This window comes from Hetaerina americana, unplaced genomic scaffold (assembly GCF_022747635.1).
Source record: "Hetaerina americana unplaced genomic scaffold, ioHetAmer1.1.p SCAF_8, whole genome shotgun sequence".
NCBI classification, from domain to species: Eukaryota; Metazoa; Arthropoda; class Insecta; order Odonata; family Calopterygidae; genus Hetaerina; species Hetaerina americana.
Window position 1 is genome coordinate 11,867,127 of NW_027287427.1, and position 26,534 is coordinate 11,893,660.

Here is a 26,534-nt window from a genome sequence, read left to right on the forward strand (position 1 = left end):
AACCCCTTGGCGCCTCTCGACAAGAGGAGCCTATTGCCGACGTCAGGTTTCTCTCCACCCTACCTCCTTTCCCATTCCATCACTAATGGCGCAAATGACCTCAGCTGTCGGTCGCCTCCCATAAAAACTACTACTGATACGAAAGTGGTGTGTATGTTTTATAATGTGGGTCATCGGACTGCAAACTGTATATTTGTCAGTTGAACTGTTGATTGGTTCTCGGTTGGTTGGTTGGTTTGGGAAGGGAAGTGAGTGCCAGATTGATGCAAATTGTGAATCCCTTTAGAATTATTACAATAATTAGTCTCTCTTAAAATTTCTTTCAAGTGGCCTATTTTTTCATATTTCAAGCCTAATATTTTACATCTGGATAACATTAGGGCGTAAATTTGATTTTCTCTAATAATTCGAAAATGTAATGTATTAAAAAATGTTGGGTTTCAATTTGATCGCTTACTTACTGACTGCGTCTCTTTGAATCTTTCACCCATCTTAACTGACCAACTTCTCCCGCATCCTCTTTCTCTCTCCTTCCGCTGTCTTGACTTGTCCTTGCTGCTCTCCGTGACTTTTCACGTATGAATGCTTCTCCGTCCATATTTCCCCTCCCATCCCTACCTTCTTGCCATTCTAACGATACACATATAAGGCATACGACAGCGAAAAAAATGTCAAACCTCTTGAAAATGACTTAGGTTGAAAATGATGAAACCGGTCTAGTTATTTCAATAAAAATGTGGAGTATTACAAATTAGTGTACATGTATATTCAACTTTGGGATGCGGAGTAAGGGAATACCACATTTAGTACATCATCAGTCATAAGGAATTATTTTTCCGCAGAGGCTATTCAACCTTCATTTTCTTTATTTAACACCTATGAACTACCTATTTCACATAAGATCCGCGAACCAAATAAGATGGGATCGAGGTGATGCGGTGGCTAACATACTGGCTTCCAACCCAGAGGGCCTGGGTTCGAATACCGGAAGATATTTTCCAATGATATCCTGGTTTCTACTTGAGGTGCTTGGTGGAGAGCACTTTGAGTGAGTACGCCGTCCGTCAGATGGGACGTTAAGCTGCGGGTCCCTTGGCGCTTTTCGACAAGAGTAGGCTAATGCCGACGCCGGGTTTCACTCCACCCTTCATTCGTTCCTGTCCATCCCTAATGGCGCAAATGACCTCAGCAATCGGTCGCATCCCCTAAAAACTACTACTACTGACAAATTAGATTAATATTTCCGCTTACCATCTTCAAGGTCACCATGCGCATCGTCGGGCCTTAAATACAGGGAATATGACTAGAGAAAATTGATACGATGAATGACAGGCCAAGTTGAAAAACATTGAAAAAGTAGAATTTGCTTGATATTATCTATCTACCCAATAAATTTTTCAGAGACGTGTATTTTTTAATTAAGAATTTTCTTAAATACTCAAAATTAGGTTATTGCAATTTGAATGCTGGACGTAATTTCACGGACATGGTTGAGAAAACCACGGCTTTCGAAAGGTGGAGCCCCTGATGGTACTTGCATTCTCGTTTGTGCTTCGAGAGAATTATTGTAAAATTTTAAGTTAAAAGATTTAATAAAATTCTATATTAAACTTTGTAAGCAAATTTGATTCAACATCCTATCATTCCCAAGAGGAACGGAAAAGTCTTGGAAAAAATACCTGAATCTGCTAAGAAAGAATTTTGTTCACGCATGACATGCAGCTTCCAACTCAAGCGTTGTAGATAAGTCACTTCCATTTCGACGCGATTCTTGGTTCGCATTTGCAGTAAAAGGAAATTTCAGGAACCCACCGTTCTCTCGTCGCATAGAAAGCCGGAAGCACTAACCTTCATCATGCGGCGGCAAGTTCAGGCATGGGACCACAACTTTTCGGACTAAAAATACATGTTGTAATATTATTAAACGTTATATTTATGTACTCATTTTGGATGAAAGTTCAGATTAAGTTTTCAAAAATAAAGATTAGGACATTATGATCTGGACTTTTATTGTTATTTATGTCAAAAAGAGCAGGCCAAAATACCAAAGAGCTTTGGGAGCTCAATTGTTAGAAACTTTCCGCTGTCTTATTACCATCATCAATTATACGAAAGTCTTCGCCGGAGATCTTTTTTCTAATGGCATCCCAAGAAAAATAGATGAATATATTGATTCATTAGGTCTTTATTCCTTATTCTGAAGGTTATAAAGTAATCATATCTCCCTGTTGGATCAATCCTAGGAACATACTCCAGACGCAATTCATCATAGTTTTTAATTATTAAGAGCATAATTTGTTCAGCATACTCCCGTGTAGCCAGTAGGGTCTTTGAAAGGATGTCTCTTTAGCGATTATGTTGAAAATGCATCATTAGCCCCATCGTATTACGGTAGGAGAGATCGCGTACATAAAATTAGAGAGATTAACGTTAGAGCAGATAGATTTAAGATGTAAATTTCCTACAAACGATAAGGGATCAGAATAACGTTGTGTGACCGCGCTAGAAGGGAAAAGTATGTTGTTTCAACAGTAGTCTGGCGTGTAATCACCCCCTGCCAGATACCCTGGCGGTGGATTGAAGTGTACTATTTAATCTAGTGTTCGAATGGCCCGTCGAACGTTTTACTGCGCGGTGGAATTCGCGAAAAGATTTGCGATACACAGAAATTATAAAATGTTTCAAAAATGTATCATAGATAATTGCGTCACTGGGAAAAAAGCCAAATTTATCCTGGAAATTACATTTCCCAGAAACATTTAAGTTAAAATAATCCAGTGTCAGTATCCGTTACTCATGCCTTCTCTCCTCCCCCCGGAAAAGGGATATGAAATGGATTTTATTTTCCCCCAAAATACCTTTCCTTCCTCCCATCCATCAATCTCCCGCGTTCGTATTTGCTTCCGACATGCTTCGTTTCGTGCAGTTATGCTCCTTCGCCTTGAAAACAATGAAAGACGGACATCAACCCCTCCGCCGACACGGGCGCCGCCAATTCCGTTGCCAAGGCACCTATGCACCAGTCAAACTCTCCCCCTCCCTCCCCACTTCCTCCTCCCCTCCCCGATCCCCCCCTTTCCTCCCCACACTTCCACCGACACCACACCGCCCGCCGCCTCGCAGCCCGTCTCCTCGACAGCCCCTTCGACCCTCGCAGATAGCCCTCCCGCACCGACCCTTCTTCAGCCCCAACCCCCCTCCACCTTGACGCTCCGAGATTCAGCCATCCGTGAAGCCGTCGGGGCTCGCGGTCGTGGCGGCTTGCTTTCGTTCTCCGCCAGGGGCAGAAAACTCGCGGTCTAGGCGGTTCACTGGTCTCTCCTCCTATCCCCCTCCGCTCCGCAACCCTCTCTCTCGCCCCCCTCCCTTTCCGGCCGGCCATTCCAACCCACCCCACCGACCCCAGGCGAAACAAAGCAGTCCCCCATTCCCCAAAAGACACCCATGGTAAAAAAATATGTTTGAGCACACACACGCACGGGCGCGCGCGAACACCACTCCCGTTTCCCCTCCCGCACTCCAATTCCATTCCTACCTCCCTCCCCTCTCCTTCTACCGCCCCGGGGTCGTCGCCAGGGGGAACGGCGGAAACACCACAGTTGTTTTTTTTCGCCTCCCCCCCTCCTCCTCCTCCCCGCCAACCCCTTCTCTTTTCCCGATTCCTGCCACTCGAAGCACTTTCACAGCTCGCCCGTGTATCGCGTTGGTCGGACTTCGGCACCTGCTCGTCCTCCCGCCCGCCTCTCCCGTGCGAAGGTGGTGCCGTGTTGTGGGCTAGGGGGGAGGGCTCGGGTCCTCTCTCTCTTTACCTCCTGCTGTCTCGTGCGGCTCTCTCGACCAGTGTCTTACCGGTGTGGCTGGTGGCTGGACGGTGAACGCACCCCATCATTCTCGCCGAGGCCGGCAGGGCTGTTGTTGCGGCTGCTAGACATTTGTTTCTTGTGCGCGGAGATAGATCGAGCGAGCTGGACGTCGTACATTTGGGAAGGTTCTCGGACCTGATAAGTGGACAGTTAGAAGTGGATTAATTATTTGGAGAGACATTTGCTGTGACCCCATGTAGTTACATCGTTCGGTGCCAGGTCGTGCCGCTCTGCGCGTGTGTGCCATTGGATATTTTATTGGGCGCCCCCCATAGGCTCAAGTTTTCTATTTGGACGTCGTCCCTGAGGTGCAGTTCCGTCGCAGTCTCTTCGGCGACTCTGGAATTTATCCGAGGCGGGCGGTGATATTTTAGAATGTGAGTTACGTGTTTAATTCCTAAGGTTTGGGATGACGGAGCCCCTCGGACATTTTTTCTTTCGGGGGCAAAAGCCGTGATATTTGATTTTACTGATACTTTTGGCTGAAATGAATGAAGGCTTTAGGGGGTCGCTGCCCCTGAGACCATCACGCTCCAAGGAGCTTTTGTTCTTTTATTTTAATTATGCATGCCGTCTCTTTTTGGTTCAGGGTGCTGTTTTTCTTCGCTTTATGATTCCTTTAAAATGGATTTCTTTGGTGGTTTTTAAATAATCTAATTTATAGTTGGCTGACTGGACGAAGAACATACTGGTTGTGAGATAGATTAAAGTAATTTAGCAGGAGTAATTATAGTAAGGTAATCAATCACATACTAATGCTAAAGAATGAAGTAACTGAAAATGGTTTTTTGTCCGGATGACGTTTTTAAATCAGTTTACCACATTATTAATAGTAATAATAAGATTTTTAGGTACGGTTATAATAAAATAATGACGGGAAACTTAACTGATATTTGCATTCTAGCATATTTTGATATTTGCCATTTCAGGACCCCTCTTTCTTCACTAATTCCCCCGTTTCCGATGATCATTTAATACCAATGAGCGTCAAAGAGGCGATTGGTCATCTTTCAATTGATTTTTACCAATCTTTCTTATTAGTTGGGCAAACGTTGAGATGAGTGACTCATTGAGTCGTTGTAGCTATACCATTCGTTACAGTTTCTTTATGAGAACTGTGTTCAGTCTTGAGGTATTAACGGCGGAACCGGCTTCATTCCGAGCGATTTTGGAACGTTGACATGTCGTCACGGTATATGCACACACACGTTATTATGAGAGTTTTCAAAAGTGATGTTAATCGAATCGGGGGAAACGCAGCCAATCGCAGAGCATAGCCGGTAGTGCCAGGCGAGGATGAATCAGAACGAGCCTCCTTGCAGCTGTGACAACTGCTTCCTGTCGTGAGGATATGCTGCGACCTGTTGTATATTTCATTCTCGATTGACATGTCATGAATATCGATTCAAGTATTGGATAAATATCGTAATTTCCCTCGTTACGCTGTTTCGCGTTTCGAATAAAACTGAATTGGTTCCTAATTTCTAGATCGATTTAAGGAAGAGAGATTTTATTGTGTCCAGGATTTGTTCCAGATGAACTTGGCAATTTTCAAAATGATTTAATTAAACCAAGTGCCTTCAATATACTTACGTTAAAATCTGTTGTCGGAAATTGTCTCTGTGTCCCACCTCACTCTATCTCGTGTTTTGAAAGGCGTGCACGTTTATTTTCTGATGTTAGTTAGTGATCAAATATAAATTCCTTAGGAGTGAAGCTGATTGTGAAGTTTTTCATGGATCTTGATGAGTTAAACTTTACACAGCCCTTCCAGAGGAAATTGTTTGAGCGCAAAACCGCGTCGGGAAAATTGTCACTTATGGTTGTTGTTATTTTGGTAATATAACGAATATTTCCTGAAAATACAACTAAATTAAGATCATTTACAGTTTTTAACTCCTATTTGTTGCCACAGGACGAAGAAAAGGAACTTAACTGCTACACGCATATTGTTTTTACTTCAACTGTCGCCAATGGAAATTGGTGTAGCATTGTTTTTTAATAATATTTACTTTTACTGTTAAGATTAAATACCATAGTCAAATTTGCCGGAAATAGGATATATACCAATATCCGGTGTAGTAGTTATTAGATTGCTGTGTTTTTGTCTCTTCTGCATTATAAAAACTTTCATTGAAAGCGATTTATTCTAAAATAACTGCGTGACCGTATTTCAATTATAGTCATTGTGGGCAATTAGATTCTTTACTTGCTTTTATTTAATTTGCGTGTGGAATCGAAATCTAGAAGAATTGAATATTAATAAACCCACATAGACGGGCTTCTTTGAAAACCCTCGGTGCCTGCAGTTTTTTCGACTGTTATGATCTTCGTACGTCGTCATGCTGTGAGCATGTTTTGAATTTTTTTCGTGCGTTGGGAGCTTTCACTCTACTTTGAAATGTAGAAGATACGATACCGGCAACGCTCCCCAAGTAGTGGATCTCTCACGGTGTTTTCAGATTCCTTCTCATCCTCAATTTAGCGATTTTGTTGCTTCATAGCTTCGTAAATGGAAGAAATATTCATTTCGATGAGCCGCTAACTGAATGCTGTAAAAAATAAATCTTCAACTATGGACCAAGTACATATTATTATCTTGTTAACGAGGAATAGACATGATTCGTGTTGTATCCACCTGATTTAGCAGCTGTTATTTGCACGTTTTTTACGCCTAACTCTTATTTAGAAAGAAAGGCCGTGAAAATACGAATGCAAGTGTATTGAACAGAGGAAAACAATCTTTGCATGTATTTCCTATTTCTCAGAGTTAATATTATCCCAGGCACGAGAACATTATTTATTTCATGTCCTCACTTCTGTTATTGATTTTATGTAAAATAATGTGACATTCATGATCTACGAAATTTACTCTCGTATACAAAATAGCTCGTCATTTGTCGATAACTCGCGGATCGTATTAACGAAGAATTTATCATTTGAGTATTTGCTCCTTTAGCCAATGGATCTTTAATTGTATTTGTACTTTAATATAAGAACGAAGTTATTTCTATTTATGTATTTCTTCACGCATATAAAATGTTTAGATTTTCAATTTGGCCATAAGCATACATACTTTAGCTTTGGTGTCCTTACATACGTCCATCATCCATTGCATCGGTCGTTAAAATCTCTCGCGATCGGTTCTACTTGATGCAAGCTTGACTAACAGAACTAGCTTGATTAATATTGTTGTTTTGAAGCATCAAAGAGCCAACGGTAATAACGTCAATATAGCCACTTTAGATTTAGTTGAAGCTGTCTCATCTAATTTACCATGTCGTGGAATGATGAGTTCCAAATATTATATTCAATTAGCCATTAAAATTAAACAAAAGCACATGGTAACTCCTGCATTCATGTTTTTTTCTCGTAAATGGTTGTTTCCCTGGTCGCACAAAGTATAAGCAAGGTCCTCAATGCAAAAGGAATTATTATTAACTTCATTGCTTCCTTAATTTTACGTAACTTCCTTTTTCAAGTTGTTTTTCTCATACAGGCGTGATGAAATCCGCTGTTAGCTCACACATGTGACTCTGCTCGTTCTAAAATTGTAAACAAACCATATTTATGCTATAATAGCTTATTAAGCGGTTTATGTGACGTAAGAGGGGAGGAAGTATCTAGAAAGCTACCCTCAGGACGACCTGAGTTTTATCCGAGCTAAATATCATGGTTGTTTTTTCATTAACTCGGGAGTAGATGAGCGCCGGAGTCAACGACGCAGCACTAAAGGATGTGACTTGCTTTTGAAGATATCATTAAATGGACGTAATTTTCGTTTTATTCTTCTCATTCTAATGCATTCTTAGTGCGTGCGAAATTGGTCCATTCGTTGCCATAATACACAGCTCATATTCAGATTTGAATGAACCTTATTGTGTTAGATAAAACTACTTGTAACTTAAAAATGCGGTACTGGCATATTGCATAAACTTCGATCGAGTATAGTGCCAGAAATGAGCAGTTGTCCGAAATAATTATATCTTAATTTTAAGAATTAAAAGTTTACTTTATTCAATTATTTTTATGAAATCATGGAATTTGTTACCTCTTATTAATATTGGAAAACGTAAAAAAACTTCAAAATTTCCCCCGGCAAACTTTTATTTTCAATTTGAGGCACGGTATAGATATAAATAAATTTAAGTTCCTTTGGTCAGTAGCAATTTCATTAAAATTGTTTAGCTTATGTGGAATTATAAGCATATAGCAATTAGTTTTGTAAATCGACATACCAAAGCTAAATTTTCGTCTATTCGTTGGATGTCATGAAGTTAATCTCAAGGAGACGGCAGGTGGAAACATTTATAAAATGTTGTCTATTTTGTGTAAAGCGAGTCATATTTCTCCAAAACAGCAATGCTAATCTTAGAATGGAAAAGGCTTTTTTTGTGAAAAACGCCAAAAAACAATTTTGAAGGTCGGATGAATTTTCACTTAAGTTTTAGATTTAGCGAAATGGGAAATATTAATTAATCCGTATTATTAAAGTCGACACGTTCTTGTAACGAATTTTCCAAATTCTTCCCTGCCCGTGAAGAACTCAGAGAATATGAAAGTTTCGCGGAGCGCTGTCCACATATCTAGAAGAATCTTTTCGATTGAATCTAAAGAGGAAATATACATCCTCAAAGATAACACGAAACTTTTCCGTCCTAAAAAAATCTTAGAATTATTCTAGGCGGTGTACAGTTACCATATTTGTCAAAAATCTAAAATTCTACGTGTTTGTTTTCTTTTCACTTATAAAAATGTGCCCCTATTCTTATTGTTTACTCAAATAATTGAATTATATAGTATAGTGGAAGTCATTTAAGTATAAAGTCAAAGTCGTCTCAGGTCTCTCACACTTAAAGAGGTTAAAATGGCTATAACGAAGAGAATACTTTGAGAAGATTTTTTACATTAAACTTTTTTAAGTCTTTCATTGAAATATGTTAGTCAGCTATTGGAATTTTTCAGTTCTCTTGAAAAAAGTTAACAAACCATCTGCTAAAGTATTCAGCCCGCTAGGGACTTCTCGAATGAACTTTCAAACTTTTCTCCCCGTAGAATAAGCTCTTAGAGTGTATTTTAGTGGTGCAAGGTTGCGTTATCCGCCAGGCAGTCGCTCTATTTTATCGTTTCCAAGCGTTTCGCTCGGTATTTTGACGACTTCGAGGAAAATATGGTTCAAGGAAAGCCGGCCTAATCTTTCTTTCACTATCACTTTGAAATTCTTCGTGAGAAGCCTCCCACGAAAGTGAAACAAGTCCAAGAGTTTCTCGTAGAAACTGAATAAGCTTTTGAAAGAGAATGCGATTCGTTTGCACGGGTTTCATTAGTCTCAAATATTAAAGCGCCAATTAAAAACGAAGATTGCTTTCCATGAAAAAATCTGAAACTTTAAAAAAATGATCGAGGAAACATGCGTGGATAAAAAAATACACATGTGGCCTTTTGACGGTGGTCAATTTCAGTTTTTTAAAGGAATCCGCAGACTATTGACTGAGGAGTGCACTAAGCGGTCCTGTTCGGGGATTTTGGCATGAAAATGTATGACGTATGTTAATTTACACATGGTAGTTTCCCATTTGATATTTCGAAGGAAAATCGATCCTGAAACAGATAAAGTAACTGCAGCTTGCGAGCAATATTGCATATCTGTACACTAGTACGTAATAGCAAATTATTTGGACTTGATTAATGTCCAAATGATTTCCATGTTTGTGGTGAAAGGTAGCAAATGGCAAATATGCCTGACAGGATCAGACTTCGTTTCGTGGAAGTTTTGTATTATATCCATCGAATTTACGAGAGAACGTTTATATTCACTTCCTACTTGTACGGACTAATTTTTTTTACTAGGATCCTATTTTTTATGGCTAGCCTAAAAATAAAATTCTTTCAGTGACGTGTAATTTATTTCCATCGTTGAAGGTGTAATTGAAGGGGGAACGTCTTCAGTGCTCCTGTTCACAACAATTGTTGATCGATGATAATTCTGCGAAGTCTCTCTTTTTTAACAAGCAGCAAAAAGTGTTGGGGGCTCTTCCAACGAAATCGCGGAGAAATTCTGAACAGCTGAAGGTATCTAACTTATCATCGTAAAAATTAGGTGTATCAACAAAATTGAAAATTTCCCTTCCCCAACCCCATGACGCGCGCCAACATTGGCGTATTCTGCGGTCATTGTGCGGTGAATGTGGAAGTTTCACGTGTAGCAGTTCGTAGCAGATTTGTTAAAATCTAAAAATGCAAATGTATTGGAAATTTAATATATGGTCTGATAAACCTGGAGATCAAAGGAGAAATTCACAAAATATACTAAAAATATTTTCCATTAACACACGCTGTAGTAATGGCGATTCATAAATGAGAGATGGCTCAGTGGTTTTGTATTTATATTAGCTTTTAGACGACCTATCGGCGTATTTTCTCATTGAAAAAGAAATACTTAGTTATTCCACAATTATATTTGGAATGACTAAGTATTTCTTTTACGATATGAATCCCTTGCACAAAGTGACGCCTCAAACCATTCTATTTTCTCATGTTATGAGTGACCAGAACATATGTGACAAGGCGTCTGAAAAACGTACAGATAAGGTGTAGTCTGAAAAACCTTATTCAAGTCGGGTATTTTCATAAATCCGGAACAATAGCTGTCGGTTTTCGAAAAACAACGGTTGTGGGACAATAACTGTTTCCATTCTCGTGATATGTCGTGACAGCATAAAGACACTTCAGATGACCTGTTATGAATTTGCCCGTTCATGAGGAGGGGATACAGACGAGCACATTTCACGGCAACATGCACCGTTTGCAAATTCCTGAACTTTGACTGTAAGGACTGAATGGGACGGAGTCCTGTGCTACGCTTGCGGAATGTAATTCATCAACTAGATTATTAAGTAGTTCCGCGCGTGCTCAACTTCTGCTGACCATCATTGTGTGCAGTTAAACCTGCGATTTTTTATATAATTGACATTTGAAGCTTTTGACGCATTGTGTGTATTCATTGTAACGTCGATAGGGGAAACCGGACACGTTATTTTGAATTCGTCGGTCGAGTGTCTGGAAATGAGAGGGATGTGTCATTAAAGAAACGCAGTCTATTATTCTGGAGAAAATTGTTCTCACGACACAATGACTCTGGAAACCAGTGCTATGGCAGAACTTTACGCGTAGTTTGAGCACAGTACATCGATGAGTATGTGTCCAATTACGCTTTGATGCCTCACCGAGGAGACGTGATCGATGTTCCAATCGAAGTTTTGAAGTGAAATCCTTTTCTATTGACCCAGTTCTACTACCCGTGTGAGACGTGGAATACGTAGGGATTGCGGTATGGTTCGAAAAAACCTTTAATGACCAAAGATTAAACTTTCAACGAGCGACGGTGTACTAGATGACCTATTTCTCCCGATGGTGATCGTCCCATTTCTCCCAAAAGATTTGATGAGGTTGTTCGGAATTTTTTCTCAGACTATTCAAAACAGTGGCTAACCACTGGAAAAAATTATCGATATTTTCCGGCGCAGGGGAGAAATAGACTTTCTTATTTTCCCTCGAATGTTTGTCAAAAGATTGTCATTAAAATCTCATTTCCACCTTCACTTACGTCTTTGTGCGATCATTGTGGGCGGGAGGGGGGGGGGTGTTCGCCTGAGCGCCCCACGACACGCGAAGTGAAAATCGGTATTTTCTCATTCTCATTACGTTTGAAACGTCTAAAGCTCATTGAAACACCCGAAAATAATTTCGTCTCTTAAACGTACGTGTATCTGATGGAGACACTCGTTTGATTTTGTTTTGGATACCCAATGGCTTTCAGATATGAAAATGTCTTGGGAAAATTTGTCGGTTAAACCGTTCTTGTGTTTTAATCAACTGTTTACACATTAGGTTTTGGGCGACAACTCAGTCATTAGCATTGCATTTGAAGAGTCGTGGGGAAGATAGAAATGTAGTATGTGCGCTAAGTGTGAATGCCATGTATGCGCAAATGCATATTAATATTCAATTATAAGTGCATATTTATGCATATAAGCCCTATGCCTAATCACTCCCTTCCTAACACTCTTGCAGCGGTTAGCGGTTTACGTATTATCATGACGTAGAAATTTTCATGAGCTCGAAGAATTCAATCATGTCCACAGCCTACCGGTTGTAATACGCTGTCAAAAGTTACATTGCCTTCATCAATTTAATTTTGTGTATTTAAATTATATCATAAACCTGTCCCTGGGAATAGGAAGGAATTGAATGATTTTTTATTATTTTCTGATGGTTAACTTGATGAGGAATTAGTATGCAAACCACCAATGAACTGATTAGGCGTTACTGACCGGCCAGGCAAAACAGAGGGGGTGCAAGCGGCGTCGCTCGAAATGGTTCCACAATTACACAACCGTCAAAACCACACCCAACGACCGGGACATAACTGTTAAGCAACATTAATTACCTTTTATTAATAATCGAAAGTCAAACTCTCGCTGATTGTCATTATAATATATCAATAAATCTACCGGAATGGTCATTGAATTATTAGTTTGATCTGAAGGCTGAGCAATCTATGCTTTTAAAAAATTCATGGACCGCGCATTTTCTGAATTCAAGTCGAATTAATCGTTTCGAATTATGCTCACAGTCCTCCGTTTACGAGCAATTATCCGCAGTGGCATATTCAACTGTGGAAATTGCCAAAAGATCTTTTTCTCAGTTTGTGTTGTAATATGTTTCGTAGATTTGTAAAGCGAATGCGTAGTTTTGCAACCATTCCACGAACTTCGGTTTCCTGGCTTTGTCTATGTGGTGTGGCTTTTTTTTTCGAGCTCCATTGTAATTTGGACCGCAACCAATCGTTTGGAATGGAGTCGTGAATAGATTTTCCGTTCCACGTGAGATTTCTCTTCCGCCATGAATCGATGAAACGTACTTTTTTTCACGTAACGATGTACTTTTACCATAAAACCTTCCAAAGTGCACCTCACGCTGTTTTCCTCACAGCACTCTCTTTGAAGTATCATCGGCCAATGAGAGTTTACCCTCGCGTTACTTCCCCTAATGGTTTGGGTGGCGTTCGCCTCCTTTTCCGCCTTTCTGTACGTGTCTGGCGAAAGTTTGTTGTTATTCGTCGGTCATTACCACAAAAAATTCCACAAAATACTTAGCATAGCCATGTAAAACATGTGAATATATATATAACCGACAATCGTCCACGATAGCCCCTCTAAAAGAGTGTCCCGTCCATTGGACATTCAGGAAATAGGATATCGCGCATAACGTATCTGCAAACTGCTAAAAAGATGTATATCCTTGTGGCCGTGACATCACTTGAGTTACAGGAAGTTGGTGAGGTTTGGCGAGCTCTTACGGCATTGACTGAAAGAAACGAACTTGGAAAATATTATCCCCTGGCAGTTTAATATGGCCTGAGAACACTGTTTTTTACTTTTTACTGGTAGTAGTTTTCTATTTTTTTCCTAAAGGAACAATGAAAACTTATAAATTCAAATTCCACAGTTTTGCATCTATAAATGACCTTAATTTCGACGTTCAACGTCGTCACCAGGTAGTGATGATGACTTAGACGTCCAAACCCTGGTCGTGTCTATATTAAATACTGTGGAATAACAAAGTCATAGTTTGTCATCATAAAATGAACCGTTTCCGTGAAATCATGCCACGAACAACCAATTAATGGAATAATTTCATAATGTTAATTCAAATAAATGATTTCGTCTTCCTCAACATTAACCGAATTGATTTTCCGGGCTTATGAACAACGTGTTCAGAAGTTCATAAAACGGAATAAATGAGAGGATGTCGAACTGGATTGAAAGTCTAAAACGGGTGAGGGTCCCAACCGCCCTCTTCTCAAGCCTTTCAAATAATGGGCCTCCCGGCTAATCTACGCCTGATCACGTTTGCACGTCTAGTGTCATACACAAGATTATGTGGTGCGTGGAAGGCAACTGTATTTGTAATCGTTCCCAAACTGGAACGTGAAGAAATTCCGATTTGGCACGCACTGTACCGTAACAAGCATCCCCCCTTACCCATCCCCCACAGTCAATATCAATTCCCCCGAAACACGATTGCGTCGTTTCCTCTGTGTAATTTGCATAAAGTCCCACACTCACGCGGGTGGGTTGATAGAAAAACAGCGCCGGAATGGCCTAGCCCGTTATCCGTGAATGAAATGATGAAGTTGTATGTGAATCCCACTGCGCGAAATTCTTCACTAGAACCACGGTTGAAATTACTTAAAGTCGTGGGTTAAGGATAGCGCGGATTAGAATGGAGAGCTTAGGCGTCAATCTTTAGCGTTTTTGAAGCGAGGGTTATGGCCAAATTACGCTGTTTAGGCCACTGGGTGGTACTGATAAGATGATGGCATTATTGCCCATTTTAGATATGCTCACCTCTTAACGCTGTAGACATTTAAAATCTCATAATTGTGCCTATTGTCTTAATTTTGTTATTTACTTACCTTTCATACTTAAGCGAACTCTTTTCGGTCCATGCGCTCTTATGCACGAAAATGTAAAAGTTTATTTTATTATCAAAATTTATTATTAAATTATATATTGATAAATTCAGAAATTTCACAGTTCAAAAATCGGTCGTTGTGGTCGGCGCTTGAACCCGAATTCCTCGATTCCCGGTCAAGGGGAATGATTGTTGATCTGCGGAATTTCTGCATTTCGGTGCAAATCAGCGGTTGACTCCATGGAAGTAACCATCGGGGTATCTCGTGCAGTTCTTTGAATTTGGCATAATTTATTTTTTTTATTTATAAGTTTTTCCTGTGAATACTTTGTTTTAGTGATTCGTGTGCTAGTTTACAGTCACCTCGAGATGAAACGCATTTTAATGAATATAAATGAAAGAAATGGGAAGTTTTCACATTGAGTGTTAAGAAGAAATAATTGGGAGACTCAATGAAGAGCGGTGTGAAATGATGAGATTTCGGTCGTAAAAGGAATTAACCCAGTGCATGGAGGGAAATGAAGGCTGCAGTCAACCAAATCCACTTTGAAATTCACCGTTGTACTAGAATGAGAGCCATAAAAACATCCTTGGCGAGACACAGGATGCAGTATTTCCCAGAGCACGTAGCTTTCCTTTTCAAGAAGGGTTATATCAAAACATTGACACCACCGCCGTCTTAACAAAACAATACGACGACTTCGGAGTGTGAAAATCATTCGTCTTGTTCTATCGCACTTACCTGCACCGCTGCATGTCCGTGCTCTTGTGTTCCTGATTCTGAACAAATGATCCTTTTTCGTGTTATTCCCATATGCTTCTATCAATATTTTCTCACGAATGTACGGGATGAGTTTTTTCCTACAGGTATTGAAGAAATATCCCTCGATGCTCATCGGGCAACTTGCGAATATACCCACAAAAAGTATGGCCCCTTAATGCAGGACCTTTAAAAGTATTGGTAAATATTTAAAGAAATGTTCGAAAAAGTTTATTCTGACCATATGCCTCTGGCGTATTTATCACCTGAGGTCCTTCTTTCCACATTTATGTCAACGCAAAACTTCAATCATGCACTTTCCCAGTAGCAAGGAAACACTTCGTTTTGAAAAAAAATTCCTTAAAATAATGACGATGTTTTTTTGGGCCATCTAAAAATTACAGATCTTTATGCTAAGAAAAAGCTGTTTCGTATGGCATTCGAACTAGTTTCTGCGTGGACCTGGAAATTCTCCCCAACGTCCCATACTCCTCAACTTCTCATATTGCTCTCGTCTGACCAGCCAGTTTGAACCCTCCCTCTTCAGTGTCGTGTAGGCTTCTAATTATTTCCGCAGAGTCACCATTGAACCCAATTTAACTATTATATTCTTATTGTCCTTGACCGCAATTTTCATACCTATACATTTTCGTACATCGCCGTCTTTTCGTAAATCATTGTTTCATCATTCCATTCTGTTCATAATACTTTTTATTAGATCTACTTGATTTCTTAGTTACCTATGTGATTCAAAATCGACTCTTTCCACCCTTTATGATTGAGAGTTATTCGGGATGAGGTGTAAGTAATGCAATACTCAACATTCCTGACTATTCCTCTGAAGTTTCCATCCTACTTCTGTGATTGGAACCAAGGTTCTTGAATACAGATGTTTTGGAATCCTTGTCTTCTTATTTCTGGACAGAGGGGCCCCATGAAGCTTTTCGCGTGCGAACCATTTAGCAAAGTAGTGCATTTTACTTGATCCACTATGAGTTTAACGAACTCTCTTGTAGGGAAGATTTGATATCCTATCCATGAAGTACGTTGGTACCTTTTTTTCTGAGATTCATTTGAAAAACCCTGTGGTGACACCACGTACTGTGAGTAAGCTCGTTATGATTCGTGCTTTGAATTGCAACACACCCCTCCTCTCTCCCATTCCTCGAAACACATTTGCATTTATCTTCTCCATTACGAGCATGCCATCCGAAAAAAGTTGAGCTCCACCCTTAGCGAGAGACACGGTCGCCGATGGATGGAGGTACTTGATCTCTTTTGGCGCATGGTTTAGCGGGGATAGCGCCTGCCTAGGGGTCATTGAATCGAGGGGCAACGGCCGGTCAGGTGTGGCAAAAGACAATCAGTTGCGCTTTCGTTCACATGGGGGCACTGATGCACGGGACATGTGGGTGGGTGCGGGGGAGGGGGCGTGGTGAGAGAGGGATGCTCGCACCGCTGCCGCGTTTTGCCCTCGAGAGATTCGCCCATCGCACCCACCTCTCGCAGCCTCCGCTCTTGCGCGCATGCCCTTCCCCACGCGATTCCTCATTTGTTTTACGGTAAACTGGAATTATATAATGATGGGTGAAATAAAAATATGATAAATCATTGATTATTATTAGCACGCCATGACCGGCAGCTTGGTATTGACGACTAATGGGTAATACATATATGCGAAGCATTTTGGGAAAGTAGTTAATTGATTGGATGTTCTTTAACAAATTTTTAAAAAAATTGAGCGGTTGAAGTCGCTAAAAGTATATAATTGCCATATGTAAATTGATATCCGCTTAAAGAAAAAAGTCACCCAAAGATTGTTCAATGTTCAGAGATTTATCTGAGGGAGTCATTGCTCATTTGGAGCGATTTTATGCCTGCGGAAGGCCAAAAAGCGATGAAGTTAGCAGCGAAGCAGGTCACTTCCACGTGAATTGGGTAGCCAGTCTTGGCTAGTGTACTGGCCTTTCATGTCGAGAGCCGGGGTTCAATCCCGCGTGAGGAGAATGTTATTAAATGGTATCGCTACTTCGTTCCATTTCGTGATTACGTCACGAGCGCGCTCTTTCTCCATGCGTCGAATTGGACTAATATTGAAACTGGTTGGTCACTTCCGCTGGCGCCTCGCCAGTCCCCCCTACTCCTTCCCCCTCCTTTGATTCCCAGCCTTAAACCACTCTTCCAGGACTGAAGAACCTATTCATGCCGAACAGAGTCGGGAAAAATCAGTGTAGTCAATTTTATTGAAGATTCCCCGCTGTCATGTAACCCCCTCGAACTTATCTCTCCTTTTCCCTTGTCGTCGTCAGTAAATGAAGCTCCGCCCAGGTCTTACTTATAGATAGATTAGTGCCTTCCCTTCCGCGTCTGACTCATGTTATTCCGCCTCCTGCACCATGAGATCCTAACAATGTGGAATTTCCACTTCCTCATATTACCTACCCCGGGGGCGTGTGGTCCATTAGAGTGATTGATGAATAATGATATTCCGTATCATTTTCTTTAGGGAAGTTCTAACTGTCGTATTTGATGTTTCATACTGTTGTAGTCACTTGTAGGAGTGATAATTAATTTCTTATATCAATCGGCACGGCAATCATTTTCCCTCATCAACCTAGCCAATATATTTCGCCAATATCATTCGTATTCCAGTTATGTCAGAGTTAAACTCGACACAATTTCCAATTATCTAGTAGAATGTATTAATACGTATTACCAGTGGATCCCAATCCAAGAGCCTCTGGAAAAATAAATCTCTCACGATTGCCTCCCCCCCTTCCCCCCGCTGTTGGGCTTCTGTAACCCTATCGGTGAGTGAAGAGAGAATTGAAACTTTATTTTTTTTAATATCCCGAAAGATCACGCATGGCATCTTTGAAAATTGCAATTGGTCTAGGTATACGTATACGCAATCACATGTAAAAAGTGGAACTAGAAGGGTTCGGAACTATACTATTGAATTTACTCATTATCGTTTCCTAGAATGAAGTTCTAACAGCCTTTTTCAAATTCGCCGCCAAAATGCACTTTATATCAAGAAAATCATTTGCAAAAAAGGCTATTTTCAAAGAAAAATATGTAAACAAGTGTTAAATATGCGTATGCATCGGTCAATAATGGTGATTATTAACCCCAATAGCATCAAAAAAAGGCGTACGAACAGTATGTGAAACTTAATAAAACACTTCATGACAAAAGCAACTTAGAAAAAATATCGAATTTAAATAAAGGGTTATGATAATGATGTCAACTTTTCATAACAGTATCGTATGCAGTGTAAAGTAGATTATCCTGGTCGTGTTTGTGCGCGTCACTGAGAAAATATTATTGAAGTTTAAGACGCAAGCCCTATTGCTAACGTTTTATGTGATTTGGATGGCTCGTTTTGTAAAACATGATTAGGCGTGCCACCAAATGCCACCGTTTCATTAGTTTTTAAACTGAAATAACCTATGTTTACTTAGTTTAGAAGTTATGTATGTTGCTGGTAAATTATGTTTAGTGATTATTATTCGTCATTCCAATTTCATCATTTTAATAGTGCTTAGCCAGCTAAATTACATCATTAATGTATGTATCTATTATATACAGGAGTTGTAGAAATGGGCGTTATATTTTCAAAATAATCGATATGGAGGAAAATATAAATTCTTTTTAAAACTTTGTAACTTTTTTTAAGACCGCGGACTATCCATTGCAGCGTTAAATCTTTTCTCCGGCGGTACGTTCGAGCCAAATTCCTTGCGAGATAGTCGGGCAGGAGCATGATTGAATAAGTCGAGGCTCCCCCGTCTACGTTAGCCGTGGTTATCACGAACTCATCTTCACATAAAACACAAGTAAACTCCTTTACGCCTCTGTGAAACGTCGCCTTCCACGGCAATCCAACGCGAGTCCCCGGAATGGAAGCAGAAGGCACTTGGCACATTTCCTGTCTTATTCTTTAAAGCGGTCGCGCTGAGTGCTTAGATTAAGATGATGTCAACTTTATGACCAATGACGACTTTCACTCGTGGTTTTTACAGGATTCAAAACAGAATCGTGCCTCGAATAATACGAGTGTAATGCATAACGCCTTAAATTTTTTCGATCGAAAAAGATGAAAAAGTATATGGTAGAAGGGTAGTTTAACCTTTCAGTTTATTTCGCCCTTGAGTACAAACCGTAGTTTTACGTATCCAACACAATTTTCTTCTTCTTATTTCCATGCTTTTTGGTTCAACCCGAAATGTACGCAAAGTAGAGATTTTTTTAGTTCAATCAGCTCAAAATTTCATACGTTCTTGTTTACCACTGAAGGGGGAAAAAGAGCTATTTTGAGGAGAATTGAGAACAGGAAATTTGTTAATGACTCGGTCTCCAACGCTCATTTTGAATTCGAAGTGGTTCTGGGAAATTCCTACTTTTCTTGATTTTATTTGGACTCGTCGTGCGAAAATAAAACACGAAAGCGTCGAAGACGTGTTTTCCTCGTAATGCTACATCTTGTGACGAGTTTATAAGTTGGCGAGGGAAGAGACAGCTGTCTGCATGATTATCACATCAGTCGTTATCCACCTGTCTGATCTGAAAATGAGATAACTCCTTTAGTTAACGAAAACTATGACAAATTCATATGGCTGCGTTAAATGGCAAATGATTTATTCAATTAGATAATTTGTTCTCGGGTTCTTCTGGGGATATTTCGTTTCTGGCCCTTCTCTTCCCCGAAATCACACGCCGTTGCATTTGAGCATAATCGCATGCCAGCCTGGATCGCTGGTTCTTTGAAGTTATCAAACCAGTCTTCCGCCCCGCAATTCTCGTGCTGCACTGCGAGCGCCATCTTGTCCAATTCGCCGATTGTTTCGTATTTGCCCGAACTGCTCAATAATGAAGTCTTCATCGCGTCGTTAAAACCGTGCTACCGGCTGCTTGCTACTCTAGGGACCTTGAGTGACCATCCGAAGCACTCGGTGTCTTTTCAACTTCTCCTTTTGCTTCGGAGAGGGAGGCGGATGCACTCGCGATCATCGTGAGGGGGAGACGCAAGATGATCATTATATTAGCACGCAATCTCGCGTGGCCCACCAGGTGGCGTGCCATTGGCGTTGCATGTCCGTTGCTCCTCTCCCACCCCCCCTCTCCCCTCCCCCCTTCCGTGTCGTGTCCGTCGCCTCCTTTGCGAAACGCAGTTTTCCTTTCACTGATTTTGCGCCTGGGTCTGGAGGCTTGTGGATGGAGTTCACTCGCGTTTTCTTTCGGCCTAAGCCTTCGAAGGGTGGACGGGAGGGGGCGGTGGGAGGGAGGGAAAGGCTAAACAAAAAAAAAGAACCGCTTTAAAATAGTTCCACTCAATTAATAACGCATGTGGGCGTCCGTCCATTATCACTCTCTTCCGAGCAAATTTTATCTCGGGATTAGGGGAGGAGGAATGTTTTTTTTTAATTATAATTCTTCAATTTTAGCTTTTCCCGCGGACTCATTTTCATTAGCACGCGCCATCTTACTCCGCGCCCTCTCGGTCGACAGACTGTGACGGTGGTCCCCCGCAAATCTTGTGTTCCCAGTGCGTTAACCCCGATTAGTTTGTTCACATATCAAACAGTTGGGATACGCGTTAAGCCGAAGTGAGGGAGTTATTGAAGAAAATCTCGTTGCTTTCCTACGAGGATTTTCTTCAAGATGTACTTATTCATTCAAGGAAAAGCTGTATTAGAAAAAATGTATCCGGAGGCGTATTTTTCATCGGCATCCAGGTATGGACTGGAGTGAGAGGAGATTAGGAGCAGTGGATACTTGCTGCCACAGGAGAACGAAAAAGTTAGGAGAGGTTGGCTCCAACAAATAGCGAAGATGTTGCGCGAGAAGCAAGAAGCTCGACGGAAGAAAAAAAAACATTTTAAAGAAGAGGGGAAAACTTTATCGGAAACATTTTCAAGCCTGACAAATTCATCGAGAGTCGAAAATTGAATGCATCCGATGATGATTTTTTGTAAGCAGCCGCTTTATTTGGGTTTTCCCTCATAATGGCACTTTCGATCGGGTTAATTAAATCAAATTAATAAGCTAAGCTTGTTAGCGGCGTTAATCATTAATTGAAGGCCGGGACGGGACGAGCACTTAATTGGACGTTTCGAAATATTTCAAGCCGAAAATCTGCCTGAAAGCCCTTACCTTAGTCATCCCTTAGGTTCCATGAAAGTTTAATCAAAGTTTTTACGCTTTCCAGTCCGTGTCTTTTTTTTCCCCCTTCGATGACTTTGTTGACAGATGTGGCGGCTACGAAAATGCTCCTGTGGTGTGGGTACCATCCGTTCCCTCGAATGTAGGAAAGTTTTCACTTCGTCCATTCCCGTGGGTATCTTCAACTTCTCTCTCGAGTCACGAGAAAACCCACCCTCCACTTCCGTCCGTCGGCTCTGGGCCTTCTCCCTCGACTCTCTCTCTCTCTCTCTCTCTAAACGTTTCGGATCACGAAGCGTTTTGATGAGCCCGAGGCATCCGCGCCACTTGTCTGGCGGAGCTCGCTTGTTGCGTCAGTCCCCATTCAAAAGGCACAAATGTGTGTGTGTACTCATTTTGATATTGGGAGGTGCTCTTTGATGTTAATTGATCATAAATGCGTGTTTAATGAAAATGTGCAATCCAATCCCAAACTCAATTTGGCGAAGTTTTTATCAGGTGTCACAGGGACATATATATACGTTAACAGGCACGAATATTCAAGCAAAACTCGGTTCTATTTATTTATAAGCACCCAAATAATTTACACGAGGCGCCTTCCTCTCGAATTGTTCTCGTTAATTGTGAATATGGAAAAAAATGATATTTTTACTGAAGCAAACTGACGGTTTAAAGCAGACTGAGAATCTCATTTTATTTAATAGAAAAATATGCGAAAGTGAAGAAGTTAAACACTATAAACCTGGTTTTGTGCACCATTTGCGGTTGTTGAGTTCACTTGTCCGAAAAAGTTTCTTCTCCTTAGTATCTCAATTCATTTTTCATTCCAATCCGAAACGTATCGAAAGTAAAGTGAATTATTTCCCGGATAAATATTTCTTTAAGAATCTCTTTTACGGCCAACATTGTCATCGATAGGTAAGATGTTTTGCTTTGTCTCGCCACCTTGGCACGAAAGCCTGAGAGGATCTTTTCGTCGCCATCGTTGAGCGGTAAACGTGACGCCTAGTCACCCTAGCAGAGCGAGCGCAGTGAACCCGCAACACGGACGGGCAATGCTGCTTGGTCCGGTGACCTCACGAATGAGCCTCACCAGTCAGCAATCCGAGTTCGATTCTCTGTGCTCGTGGCTCTTTCTCGTCCGCTCCCAGTTTTAGATTTAAGTAAAAAGTGCGTCACTGAAATAAGTTATAAAATTCGAAATAGGCATTACACTAAATTGGCATATTTATCACAAATCTCATTTTATTTCCATCACCCAAACGATACAATTTCACGAATCGCTTATTGAACAGCGAGTGCTGATTTTAAAAGGATTTTTTGTTTTTTCGTAATTTTTTCCCGTGGGCAGATATCTCGAAACCCTTTGGAATGTGACAAGGCGGCGGCGGAGGTCTGTGCAACACTTAAAAACGTTTGATTGTTATTTTTTAATTTTAGTGTTCCGTCTTGAAGGCTTTAACCTAACTTTAGTTCGCGGAAATGGTGCTGTGGGTTTCGTCCGGTTTCTGCAGAAAGATGATAGCGTATCCTAAAATCCACAACATTCAATCTTCATTTCCAGGACGCAAAACATACTAAATTTGAGGCCTTAAAAACACACGCAAAATTAATCTTCCAAGGCACCGCTCCTATGCTATCCTTTGATAAGTTACGAGAGGAACCTTTTATTTTGTTTTTTTTTCCCTTCAGGAGACCTATCTAGGTCACTCGGCTTAATCTTTTATTTAAGGTTTGTCTCACCTTGAGAAATTTTCCCCGCGAAAATAGAAGCACCACTTTGGCTGGTTGGGGAAAGGTCCAATGGCACCATAATCGATGCTATGTCTTCATTATGACCAGGGCACATTTTTAATTTATGAACTTTGAATTTAAAAGGGAGAAGGAAAAATTTCCAACTTTATAAAATTTGGCTGAACTTGGATTAATTCGTAACGTGATGTTAGTGTTCGCGTTCACCGGTTGTTCGTGACTAAAATTATTTTAAGTCAAACTTCAACCGTGTCTCTTCGGGCAACTCCTTGTTGATAGCCCTTAAAAGCAAATTCCCTCTTATGCTCGTAGTCCCCTGTTTTTGTAAGTTCTCGGTCTAAACCGTTAGTGTGGTGATATGGTCTCCACTATCGGATCTCCTTGCCTCTCTGTTTCCACCACACTTGGTCGTAAGTATACCTTTTGGCTCTTAAAGTGTGAGAATATGAATTTATTCATCACATTCGTGGGAGATGCGTGGGTCCGGTGTGGAGACTAGGGCAGAGATCACTCGGGGGAGGGATGGAGTGGAATATTAATGATTGCCTACGTTCTTGCAAAGGCACTTTTTCTTTTCAAAATTTGGGCAAAAATCTGAGGTTTCATGTCCCAAAGCATTGCATCAATTGAAACCATTGGAAAAGTCAGTAAAATATTTTATGCATTTTCAGTCAAATTCGTGACATGGTAGTCTAGTGAGCAGAACGTGGGTTACTGAACCATTATTTCCCTCTAGTTTGTTTCCCACGCCGTTGAGGGCTTTCGGTGTCATTTGGTGATCTCTAACTTCACATGTCAAACCACCCCACGCATTGATTATCAAAGTTTGCAAACGTACTCTGGATTTATAAAAATATGGAAAACCATTTGGGATATGAACCTAGAGTTATCCCTTTTGTCCGATCCTTCTCGTCTTCTATCTCTCCCAAGCTTTTCCCACAAACCTCCTCCTTTGCTTAGACTTTCCTTTTTTTAATTGTTCTCTTTCTTCACTGTCATTTACTTTGAGTATGCGTGTATGTTAAGGTGTATACTTAATTTATATATGCAAGTGTATGTATATATATATATATATATATATATATATATATATATATATATATATATATATATATCTATGTGTGTGTGTAGTATATGTATGTGTGTATATATATATATATATATTTTTTTCCGATATGAAAATCTATGCATAATGAGTGCGTGTCTATCTATGTGTATTTATGTTTATGTATGCATGTAATTATAAATTTTATGCCTAATATAGTATGTATACGACGATGGGTTAAATGGAAGAAGGGACCATTTGATCTCGATTTCGCCCAAATAAAGACCTCTCTCTCCCTTCCTCCCTCTCTTTCTCTTATGGCTACGAGTCTGGATATATTCGATACCTATTGGGCCGCCATTCCTATACCTTACCAATAGCCCCAAGACGATTTTCCGATGCAGGAGATGTTTTTGGTTGAAGTGCGGTCACTATTTGAATGCCGTTTTCTTTTAGGGAGCATCGCGCGTATTTCTGCCCCTTTTCATCAAATAAGTAACATCTTCAGAGATGAATGTTCAGTGTTGAGCCCCGATACCATTGAAAGGAGTGCATTTATTGTTTGATAATGATTAACGCGCCCAATACTTTCTGGTTTAGACATGGAGTCCTTTTCTCGGGAAAGTGTACGTATGTATGTAGTTCGCTGATATTTTTTTGGTACTTCTTGGTTTCTATCGTGCTAAGATCTTCCGAGTTGCTTTTTTCTGTTCGTAACAGGCAAGTGCGAGCAAAACATGAAGTTTACTTCATCTCGAGGCCGAAAGTCACTTGGATGTTAACCTTCGCCAATTACGGAGTTGAATATCGCGCGGAACAGGTGTCGAAAAAAATATTCTACAGGGTCGCACACAAAAGTGGTAGGACTGATTTTTTTACAAGAATTTTATTGACGATATACTTACATCGACTCAATAATCTTCTAAGTATGCTCCTTGAGCTGCTACACACTGAGTATAACGTTGCTCCCATTTCCCATACGCCCGCTGGAAGTTTTCTTTGGGGATGCCGTTGATGACCCTCGTCGAAGCCTCTTGAACGGCCTTTTCGAGTCAAAACGTCGTCCCTTGAGCTGTCTTTTCATCAAAGAGAAGAAGAAGAAGTTCGGTGGTGTCAGATCGGGAGAATAGGGTGGGTGTGGCAACGTGGCAACGCCATATTTGGCCAGGAGCTGTCTGACGACGAGCGCGCCATGGCAGAATTTTCGGCACCATATTGGCGCACACCTTGCGCATGGCCAAATCCTGTGAAATAATGCGTTGGACGTTGGATGCAGACAGACCCAACTGGTCTGCAATTTTTTCACTGGTTAAGCGTCGGTCTGTGTTCAGCAGTGTCCTCACTCTGTCCACATTCGTGTCGGTTCTTGCCGTCGACGGCCGTCCGGAGCGATGGTCGTCTTCAACGAGCTCCCTACCCTCTTTAAACAACTTGTGCCGCTCAAATACTGTGGAACGGCTTAAGGCAGTGTCCCCATAAGCCTGCTTGATCATAAGGAGGGTCTCAGTTGCCGTCTACCCGAGTTTCGCACAAAACTTCACGGAATAATGTTGCTCTAAATTCAGATTCATTTTGTTTTTCGACGCGGACAAAAAACTTGCTTCACTAAAAACGGTGTCCTCACTCAACGACAGCCCGCAGGCGACTGAGGTTGGTGTCGGTCTGTTGCTAAGAGCCCCCTTCACCTTACCCTGCCAGACAGACCCCCCTCCACCGCTCCGTTCGCGCCAGAGAAAATCAGTCCTACCACTTTTGGGTGCCACCCTGTGTTAGCAGCAATCGGAATTTTCGCTCGTGTGCCATTCCTCACGCCTGACCAGGACCTGCGCTCTACCTCCGCGTAACTAACTAAACATGAGCTGATTACTAAGCGTTCTAGTGATTACGGTGAGCATAAAGAAAGGTCCGACGAGATAAATTGATTCCAAAACTCGAATTTTGGAAATTCTTGAGGGCCAGATAGTTGATATTGGCAGTTCTTGTCGCCAAGAGTGCCTGCAGTTGCAAGAAATAAAACAGTAGCAAATCGTTGTTCCTTAAGAGGCTTTTTGGCCGACCATCTGACGAATATGAAATCTCCTTCTGCCGTATGAATTTCGGAGATGCTTCCGTTCCATTCTGTTTCCGCTCTGCCTTGCTTTTAAGGTCCTTTGGTGTGCTTGCGTGGGCTGATATTGCGGCCTTCGTTCAACCTTTGCTTCTTATCTTTAATTTCTCTTCGTATTTGTGGAGTGCTTTTTAAACCTAATTATCACAGCCCTTGGCCAAAACAGGTAAGGATTCTCTTTTTTGGATTCATACCCTCAATATGCTGAATAGTTTTCAGTTTAGTTAATAATGTATACCAAGATAGCACTAGCAAACAAAAATAAAAACACAGAAACGTAAAAAGAAACTCAGGCGTATTCCGAATTTACGGTGGCGCTGTCACCTTTCTCAAGAGAGAGAAAGAACTGACAGTTCCTCCTCT

At 40.9% G+C, this 26,534-nt stretch overlaps 1 protein-coding gene across 1 annotated transcript in view; it reads left to right on the top strand.

The window, feature by feature from the left end:
* The first annotated feature begins 3,767 nt into the window (after positions 1–3,767).
* LOC139697728 (uncharacterized) overlaps positions 3,768–26,534 on the top strand; it is a 102,293-nt gene continuing 79,526 nt past the window's right edge. The window contains exon 1 of the mRNA XM_071596552.1: positions 3,768–4,240. Coding sequence (XP_071452653.1) covers positions 4,239–4,240 — 2 coding nt within the window. The 5' untranslated portion in view covers positions 3,768–4,238. The remainder of the gene's footprint in view (positions 4,241–26,534) is intronic.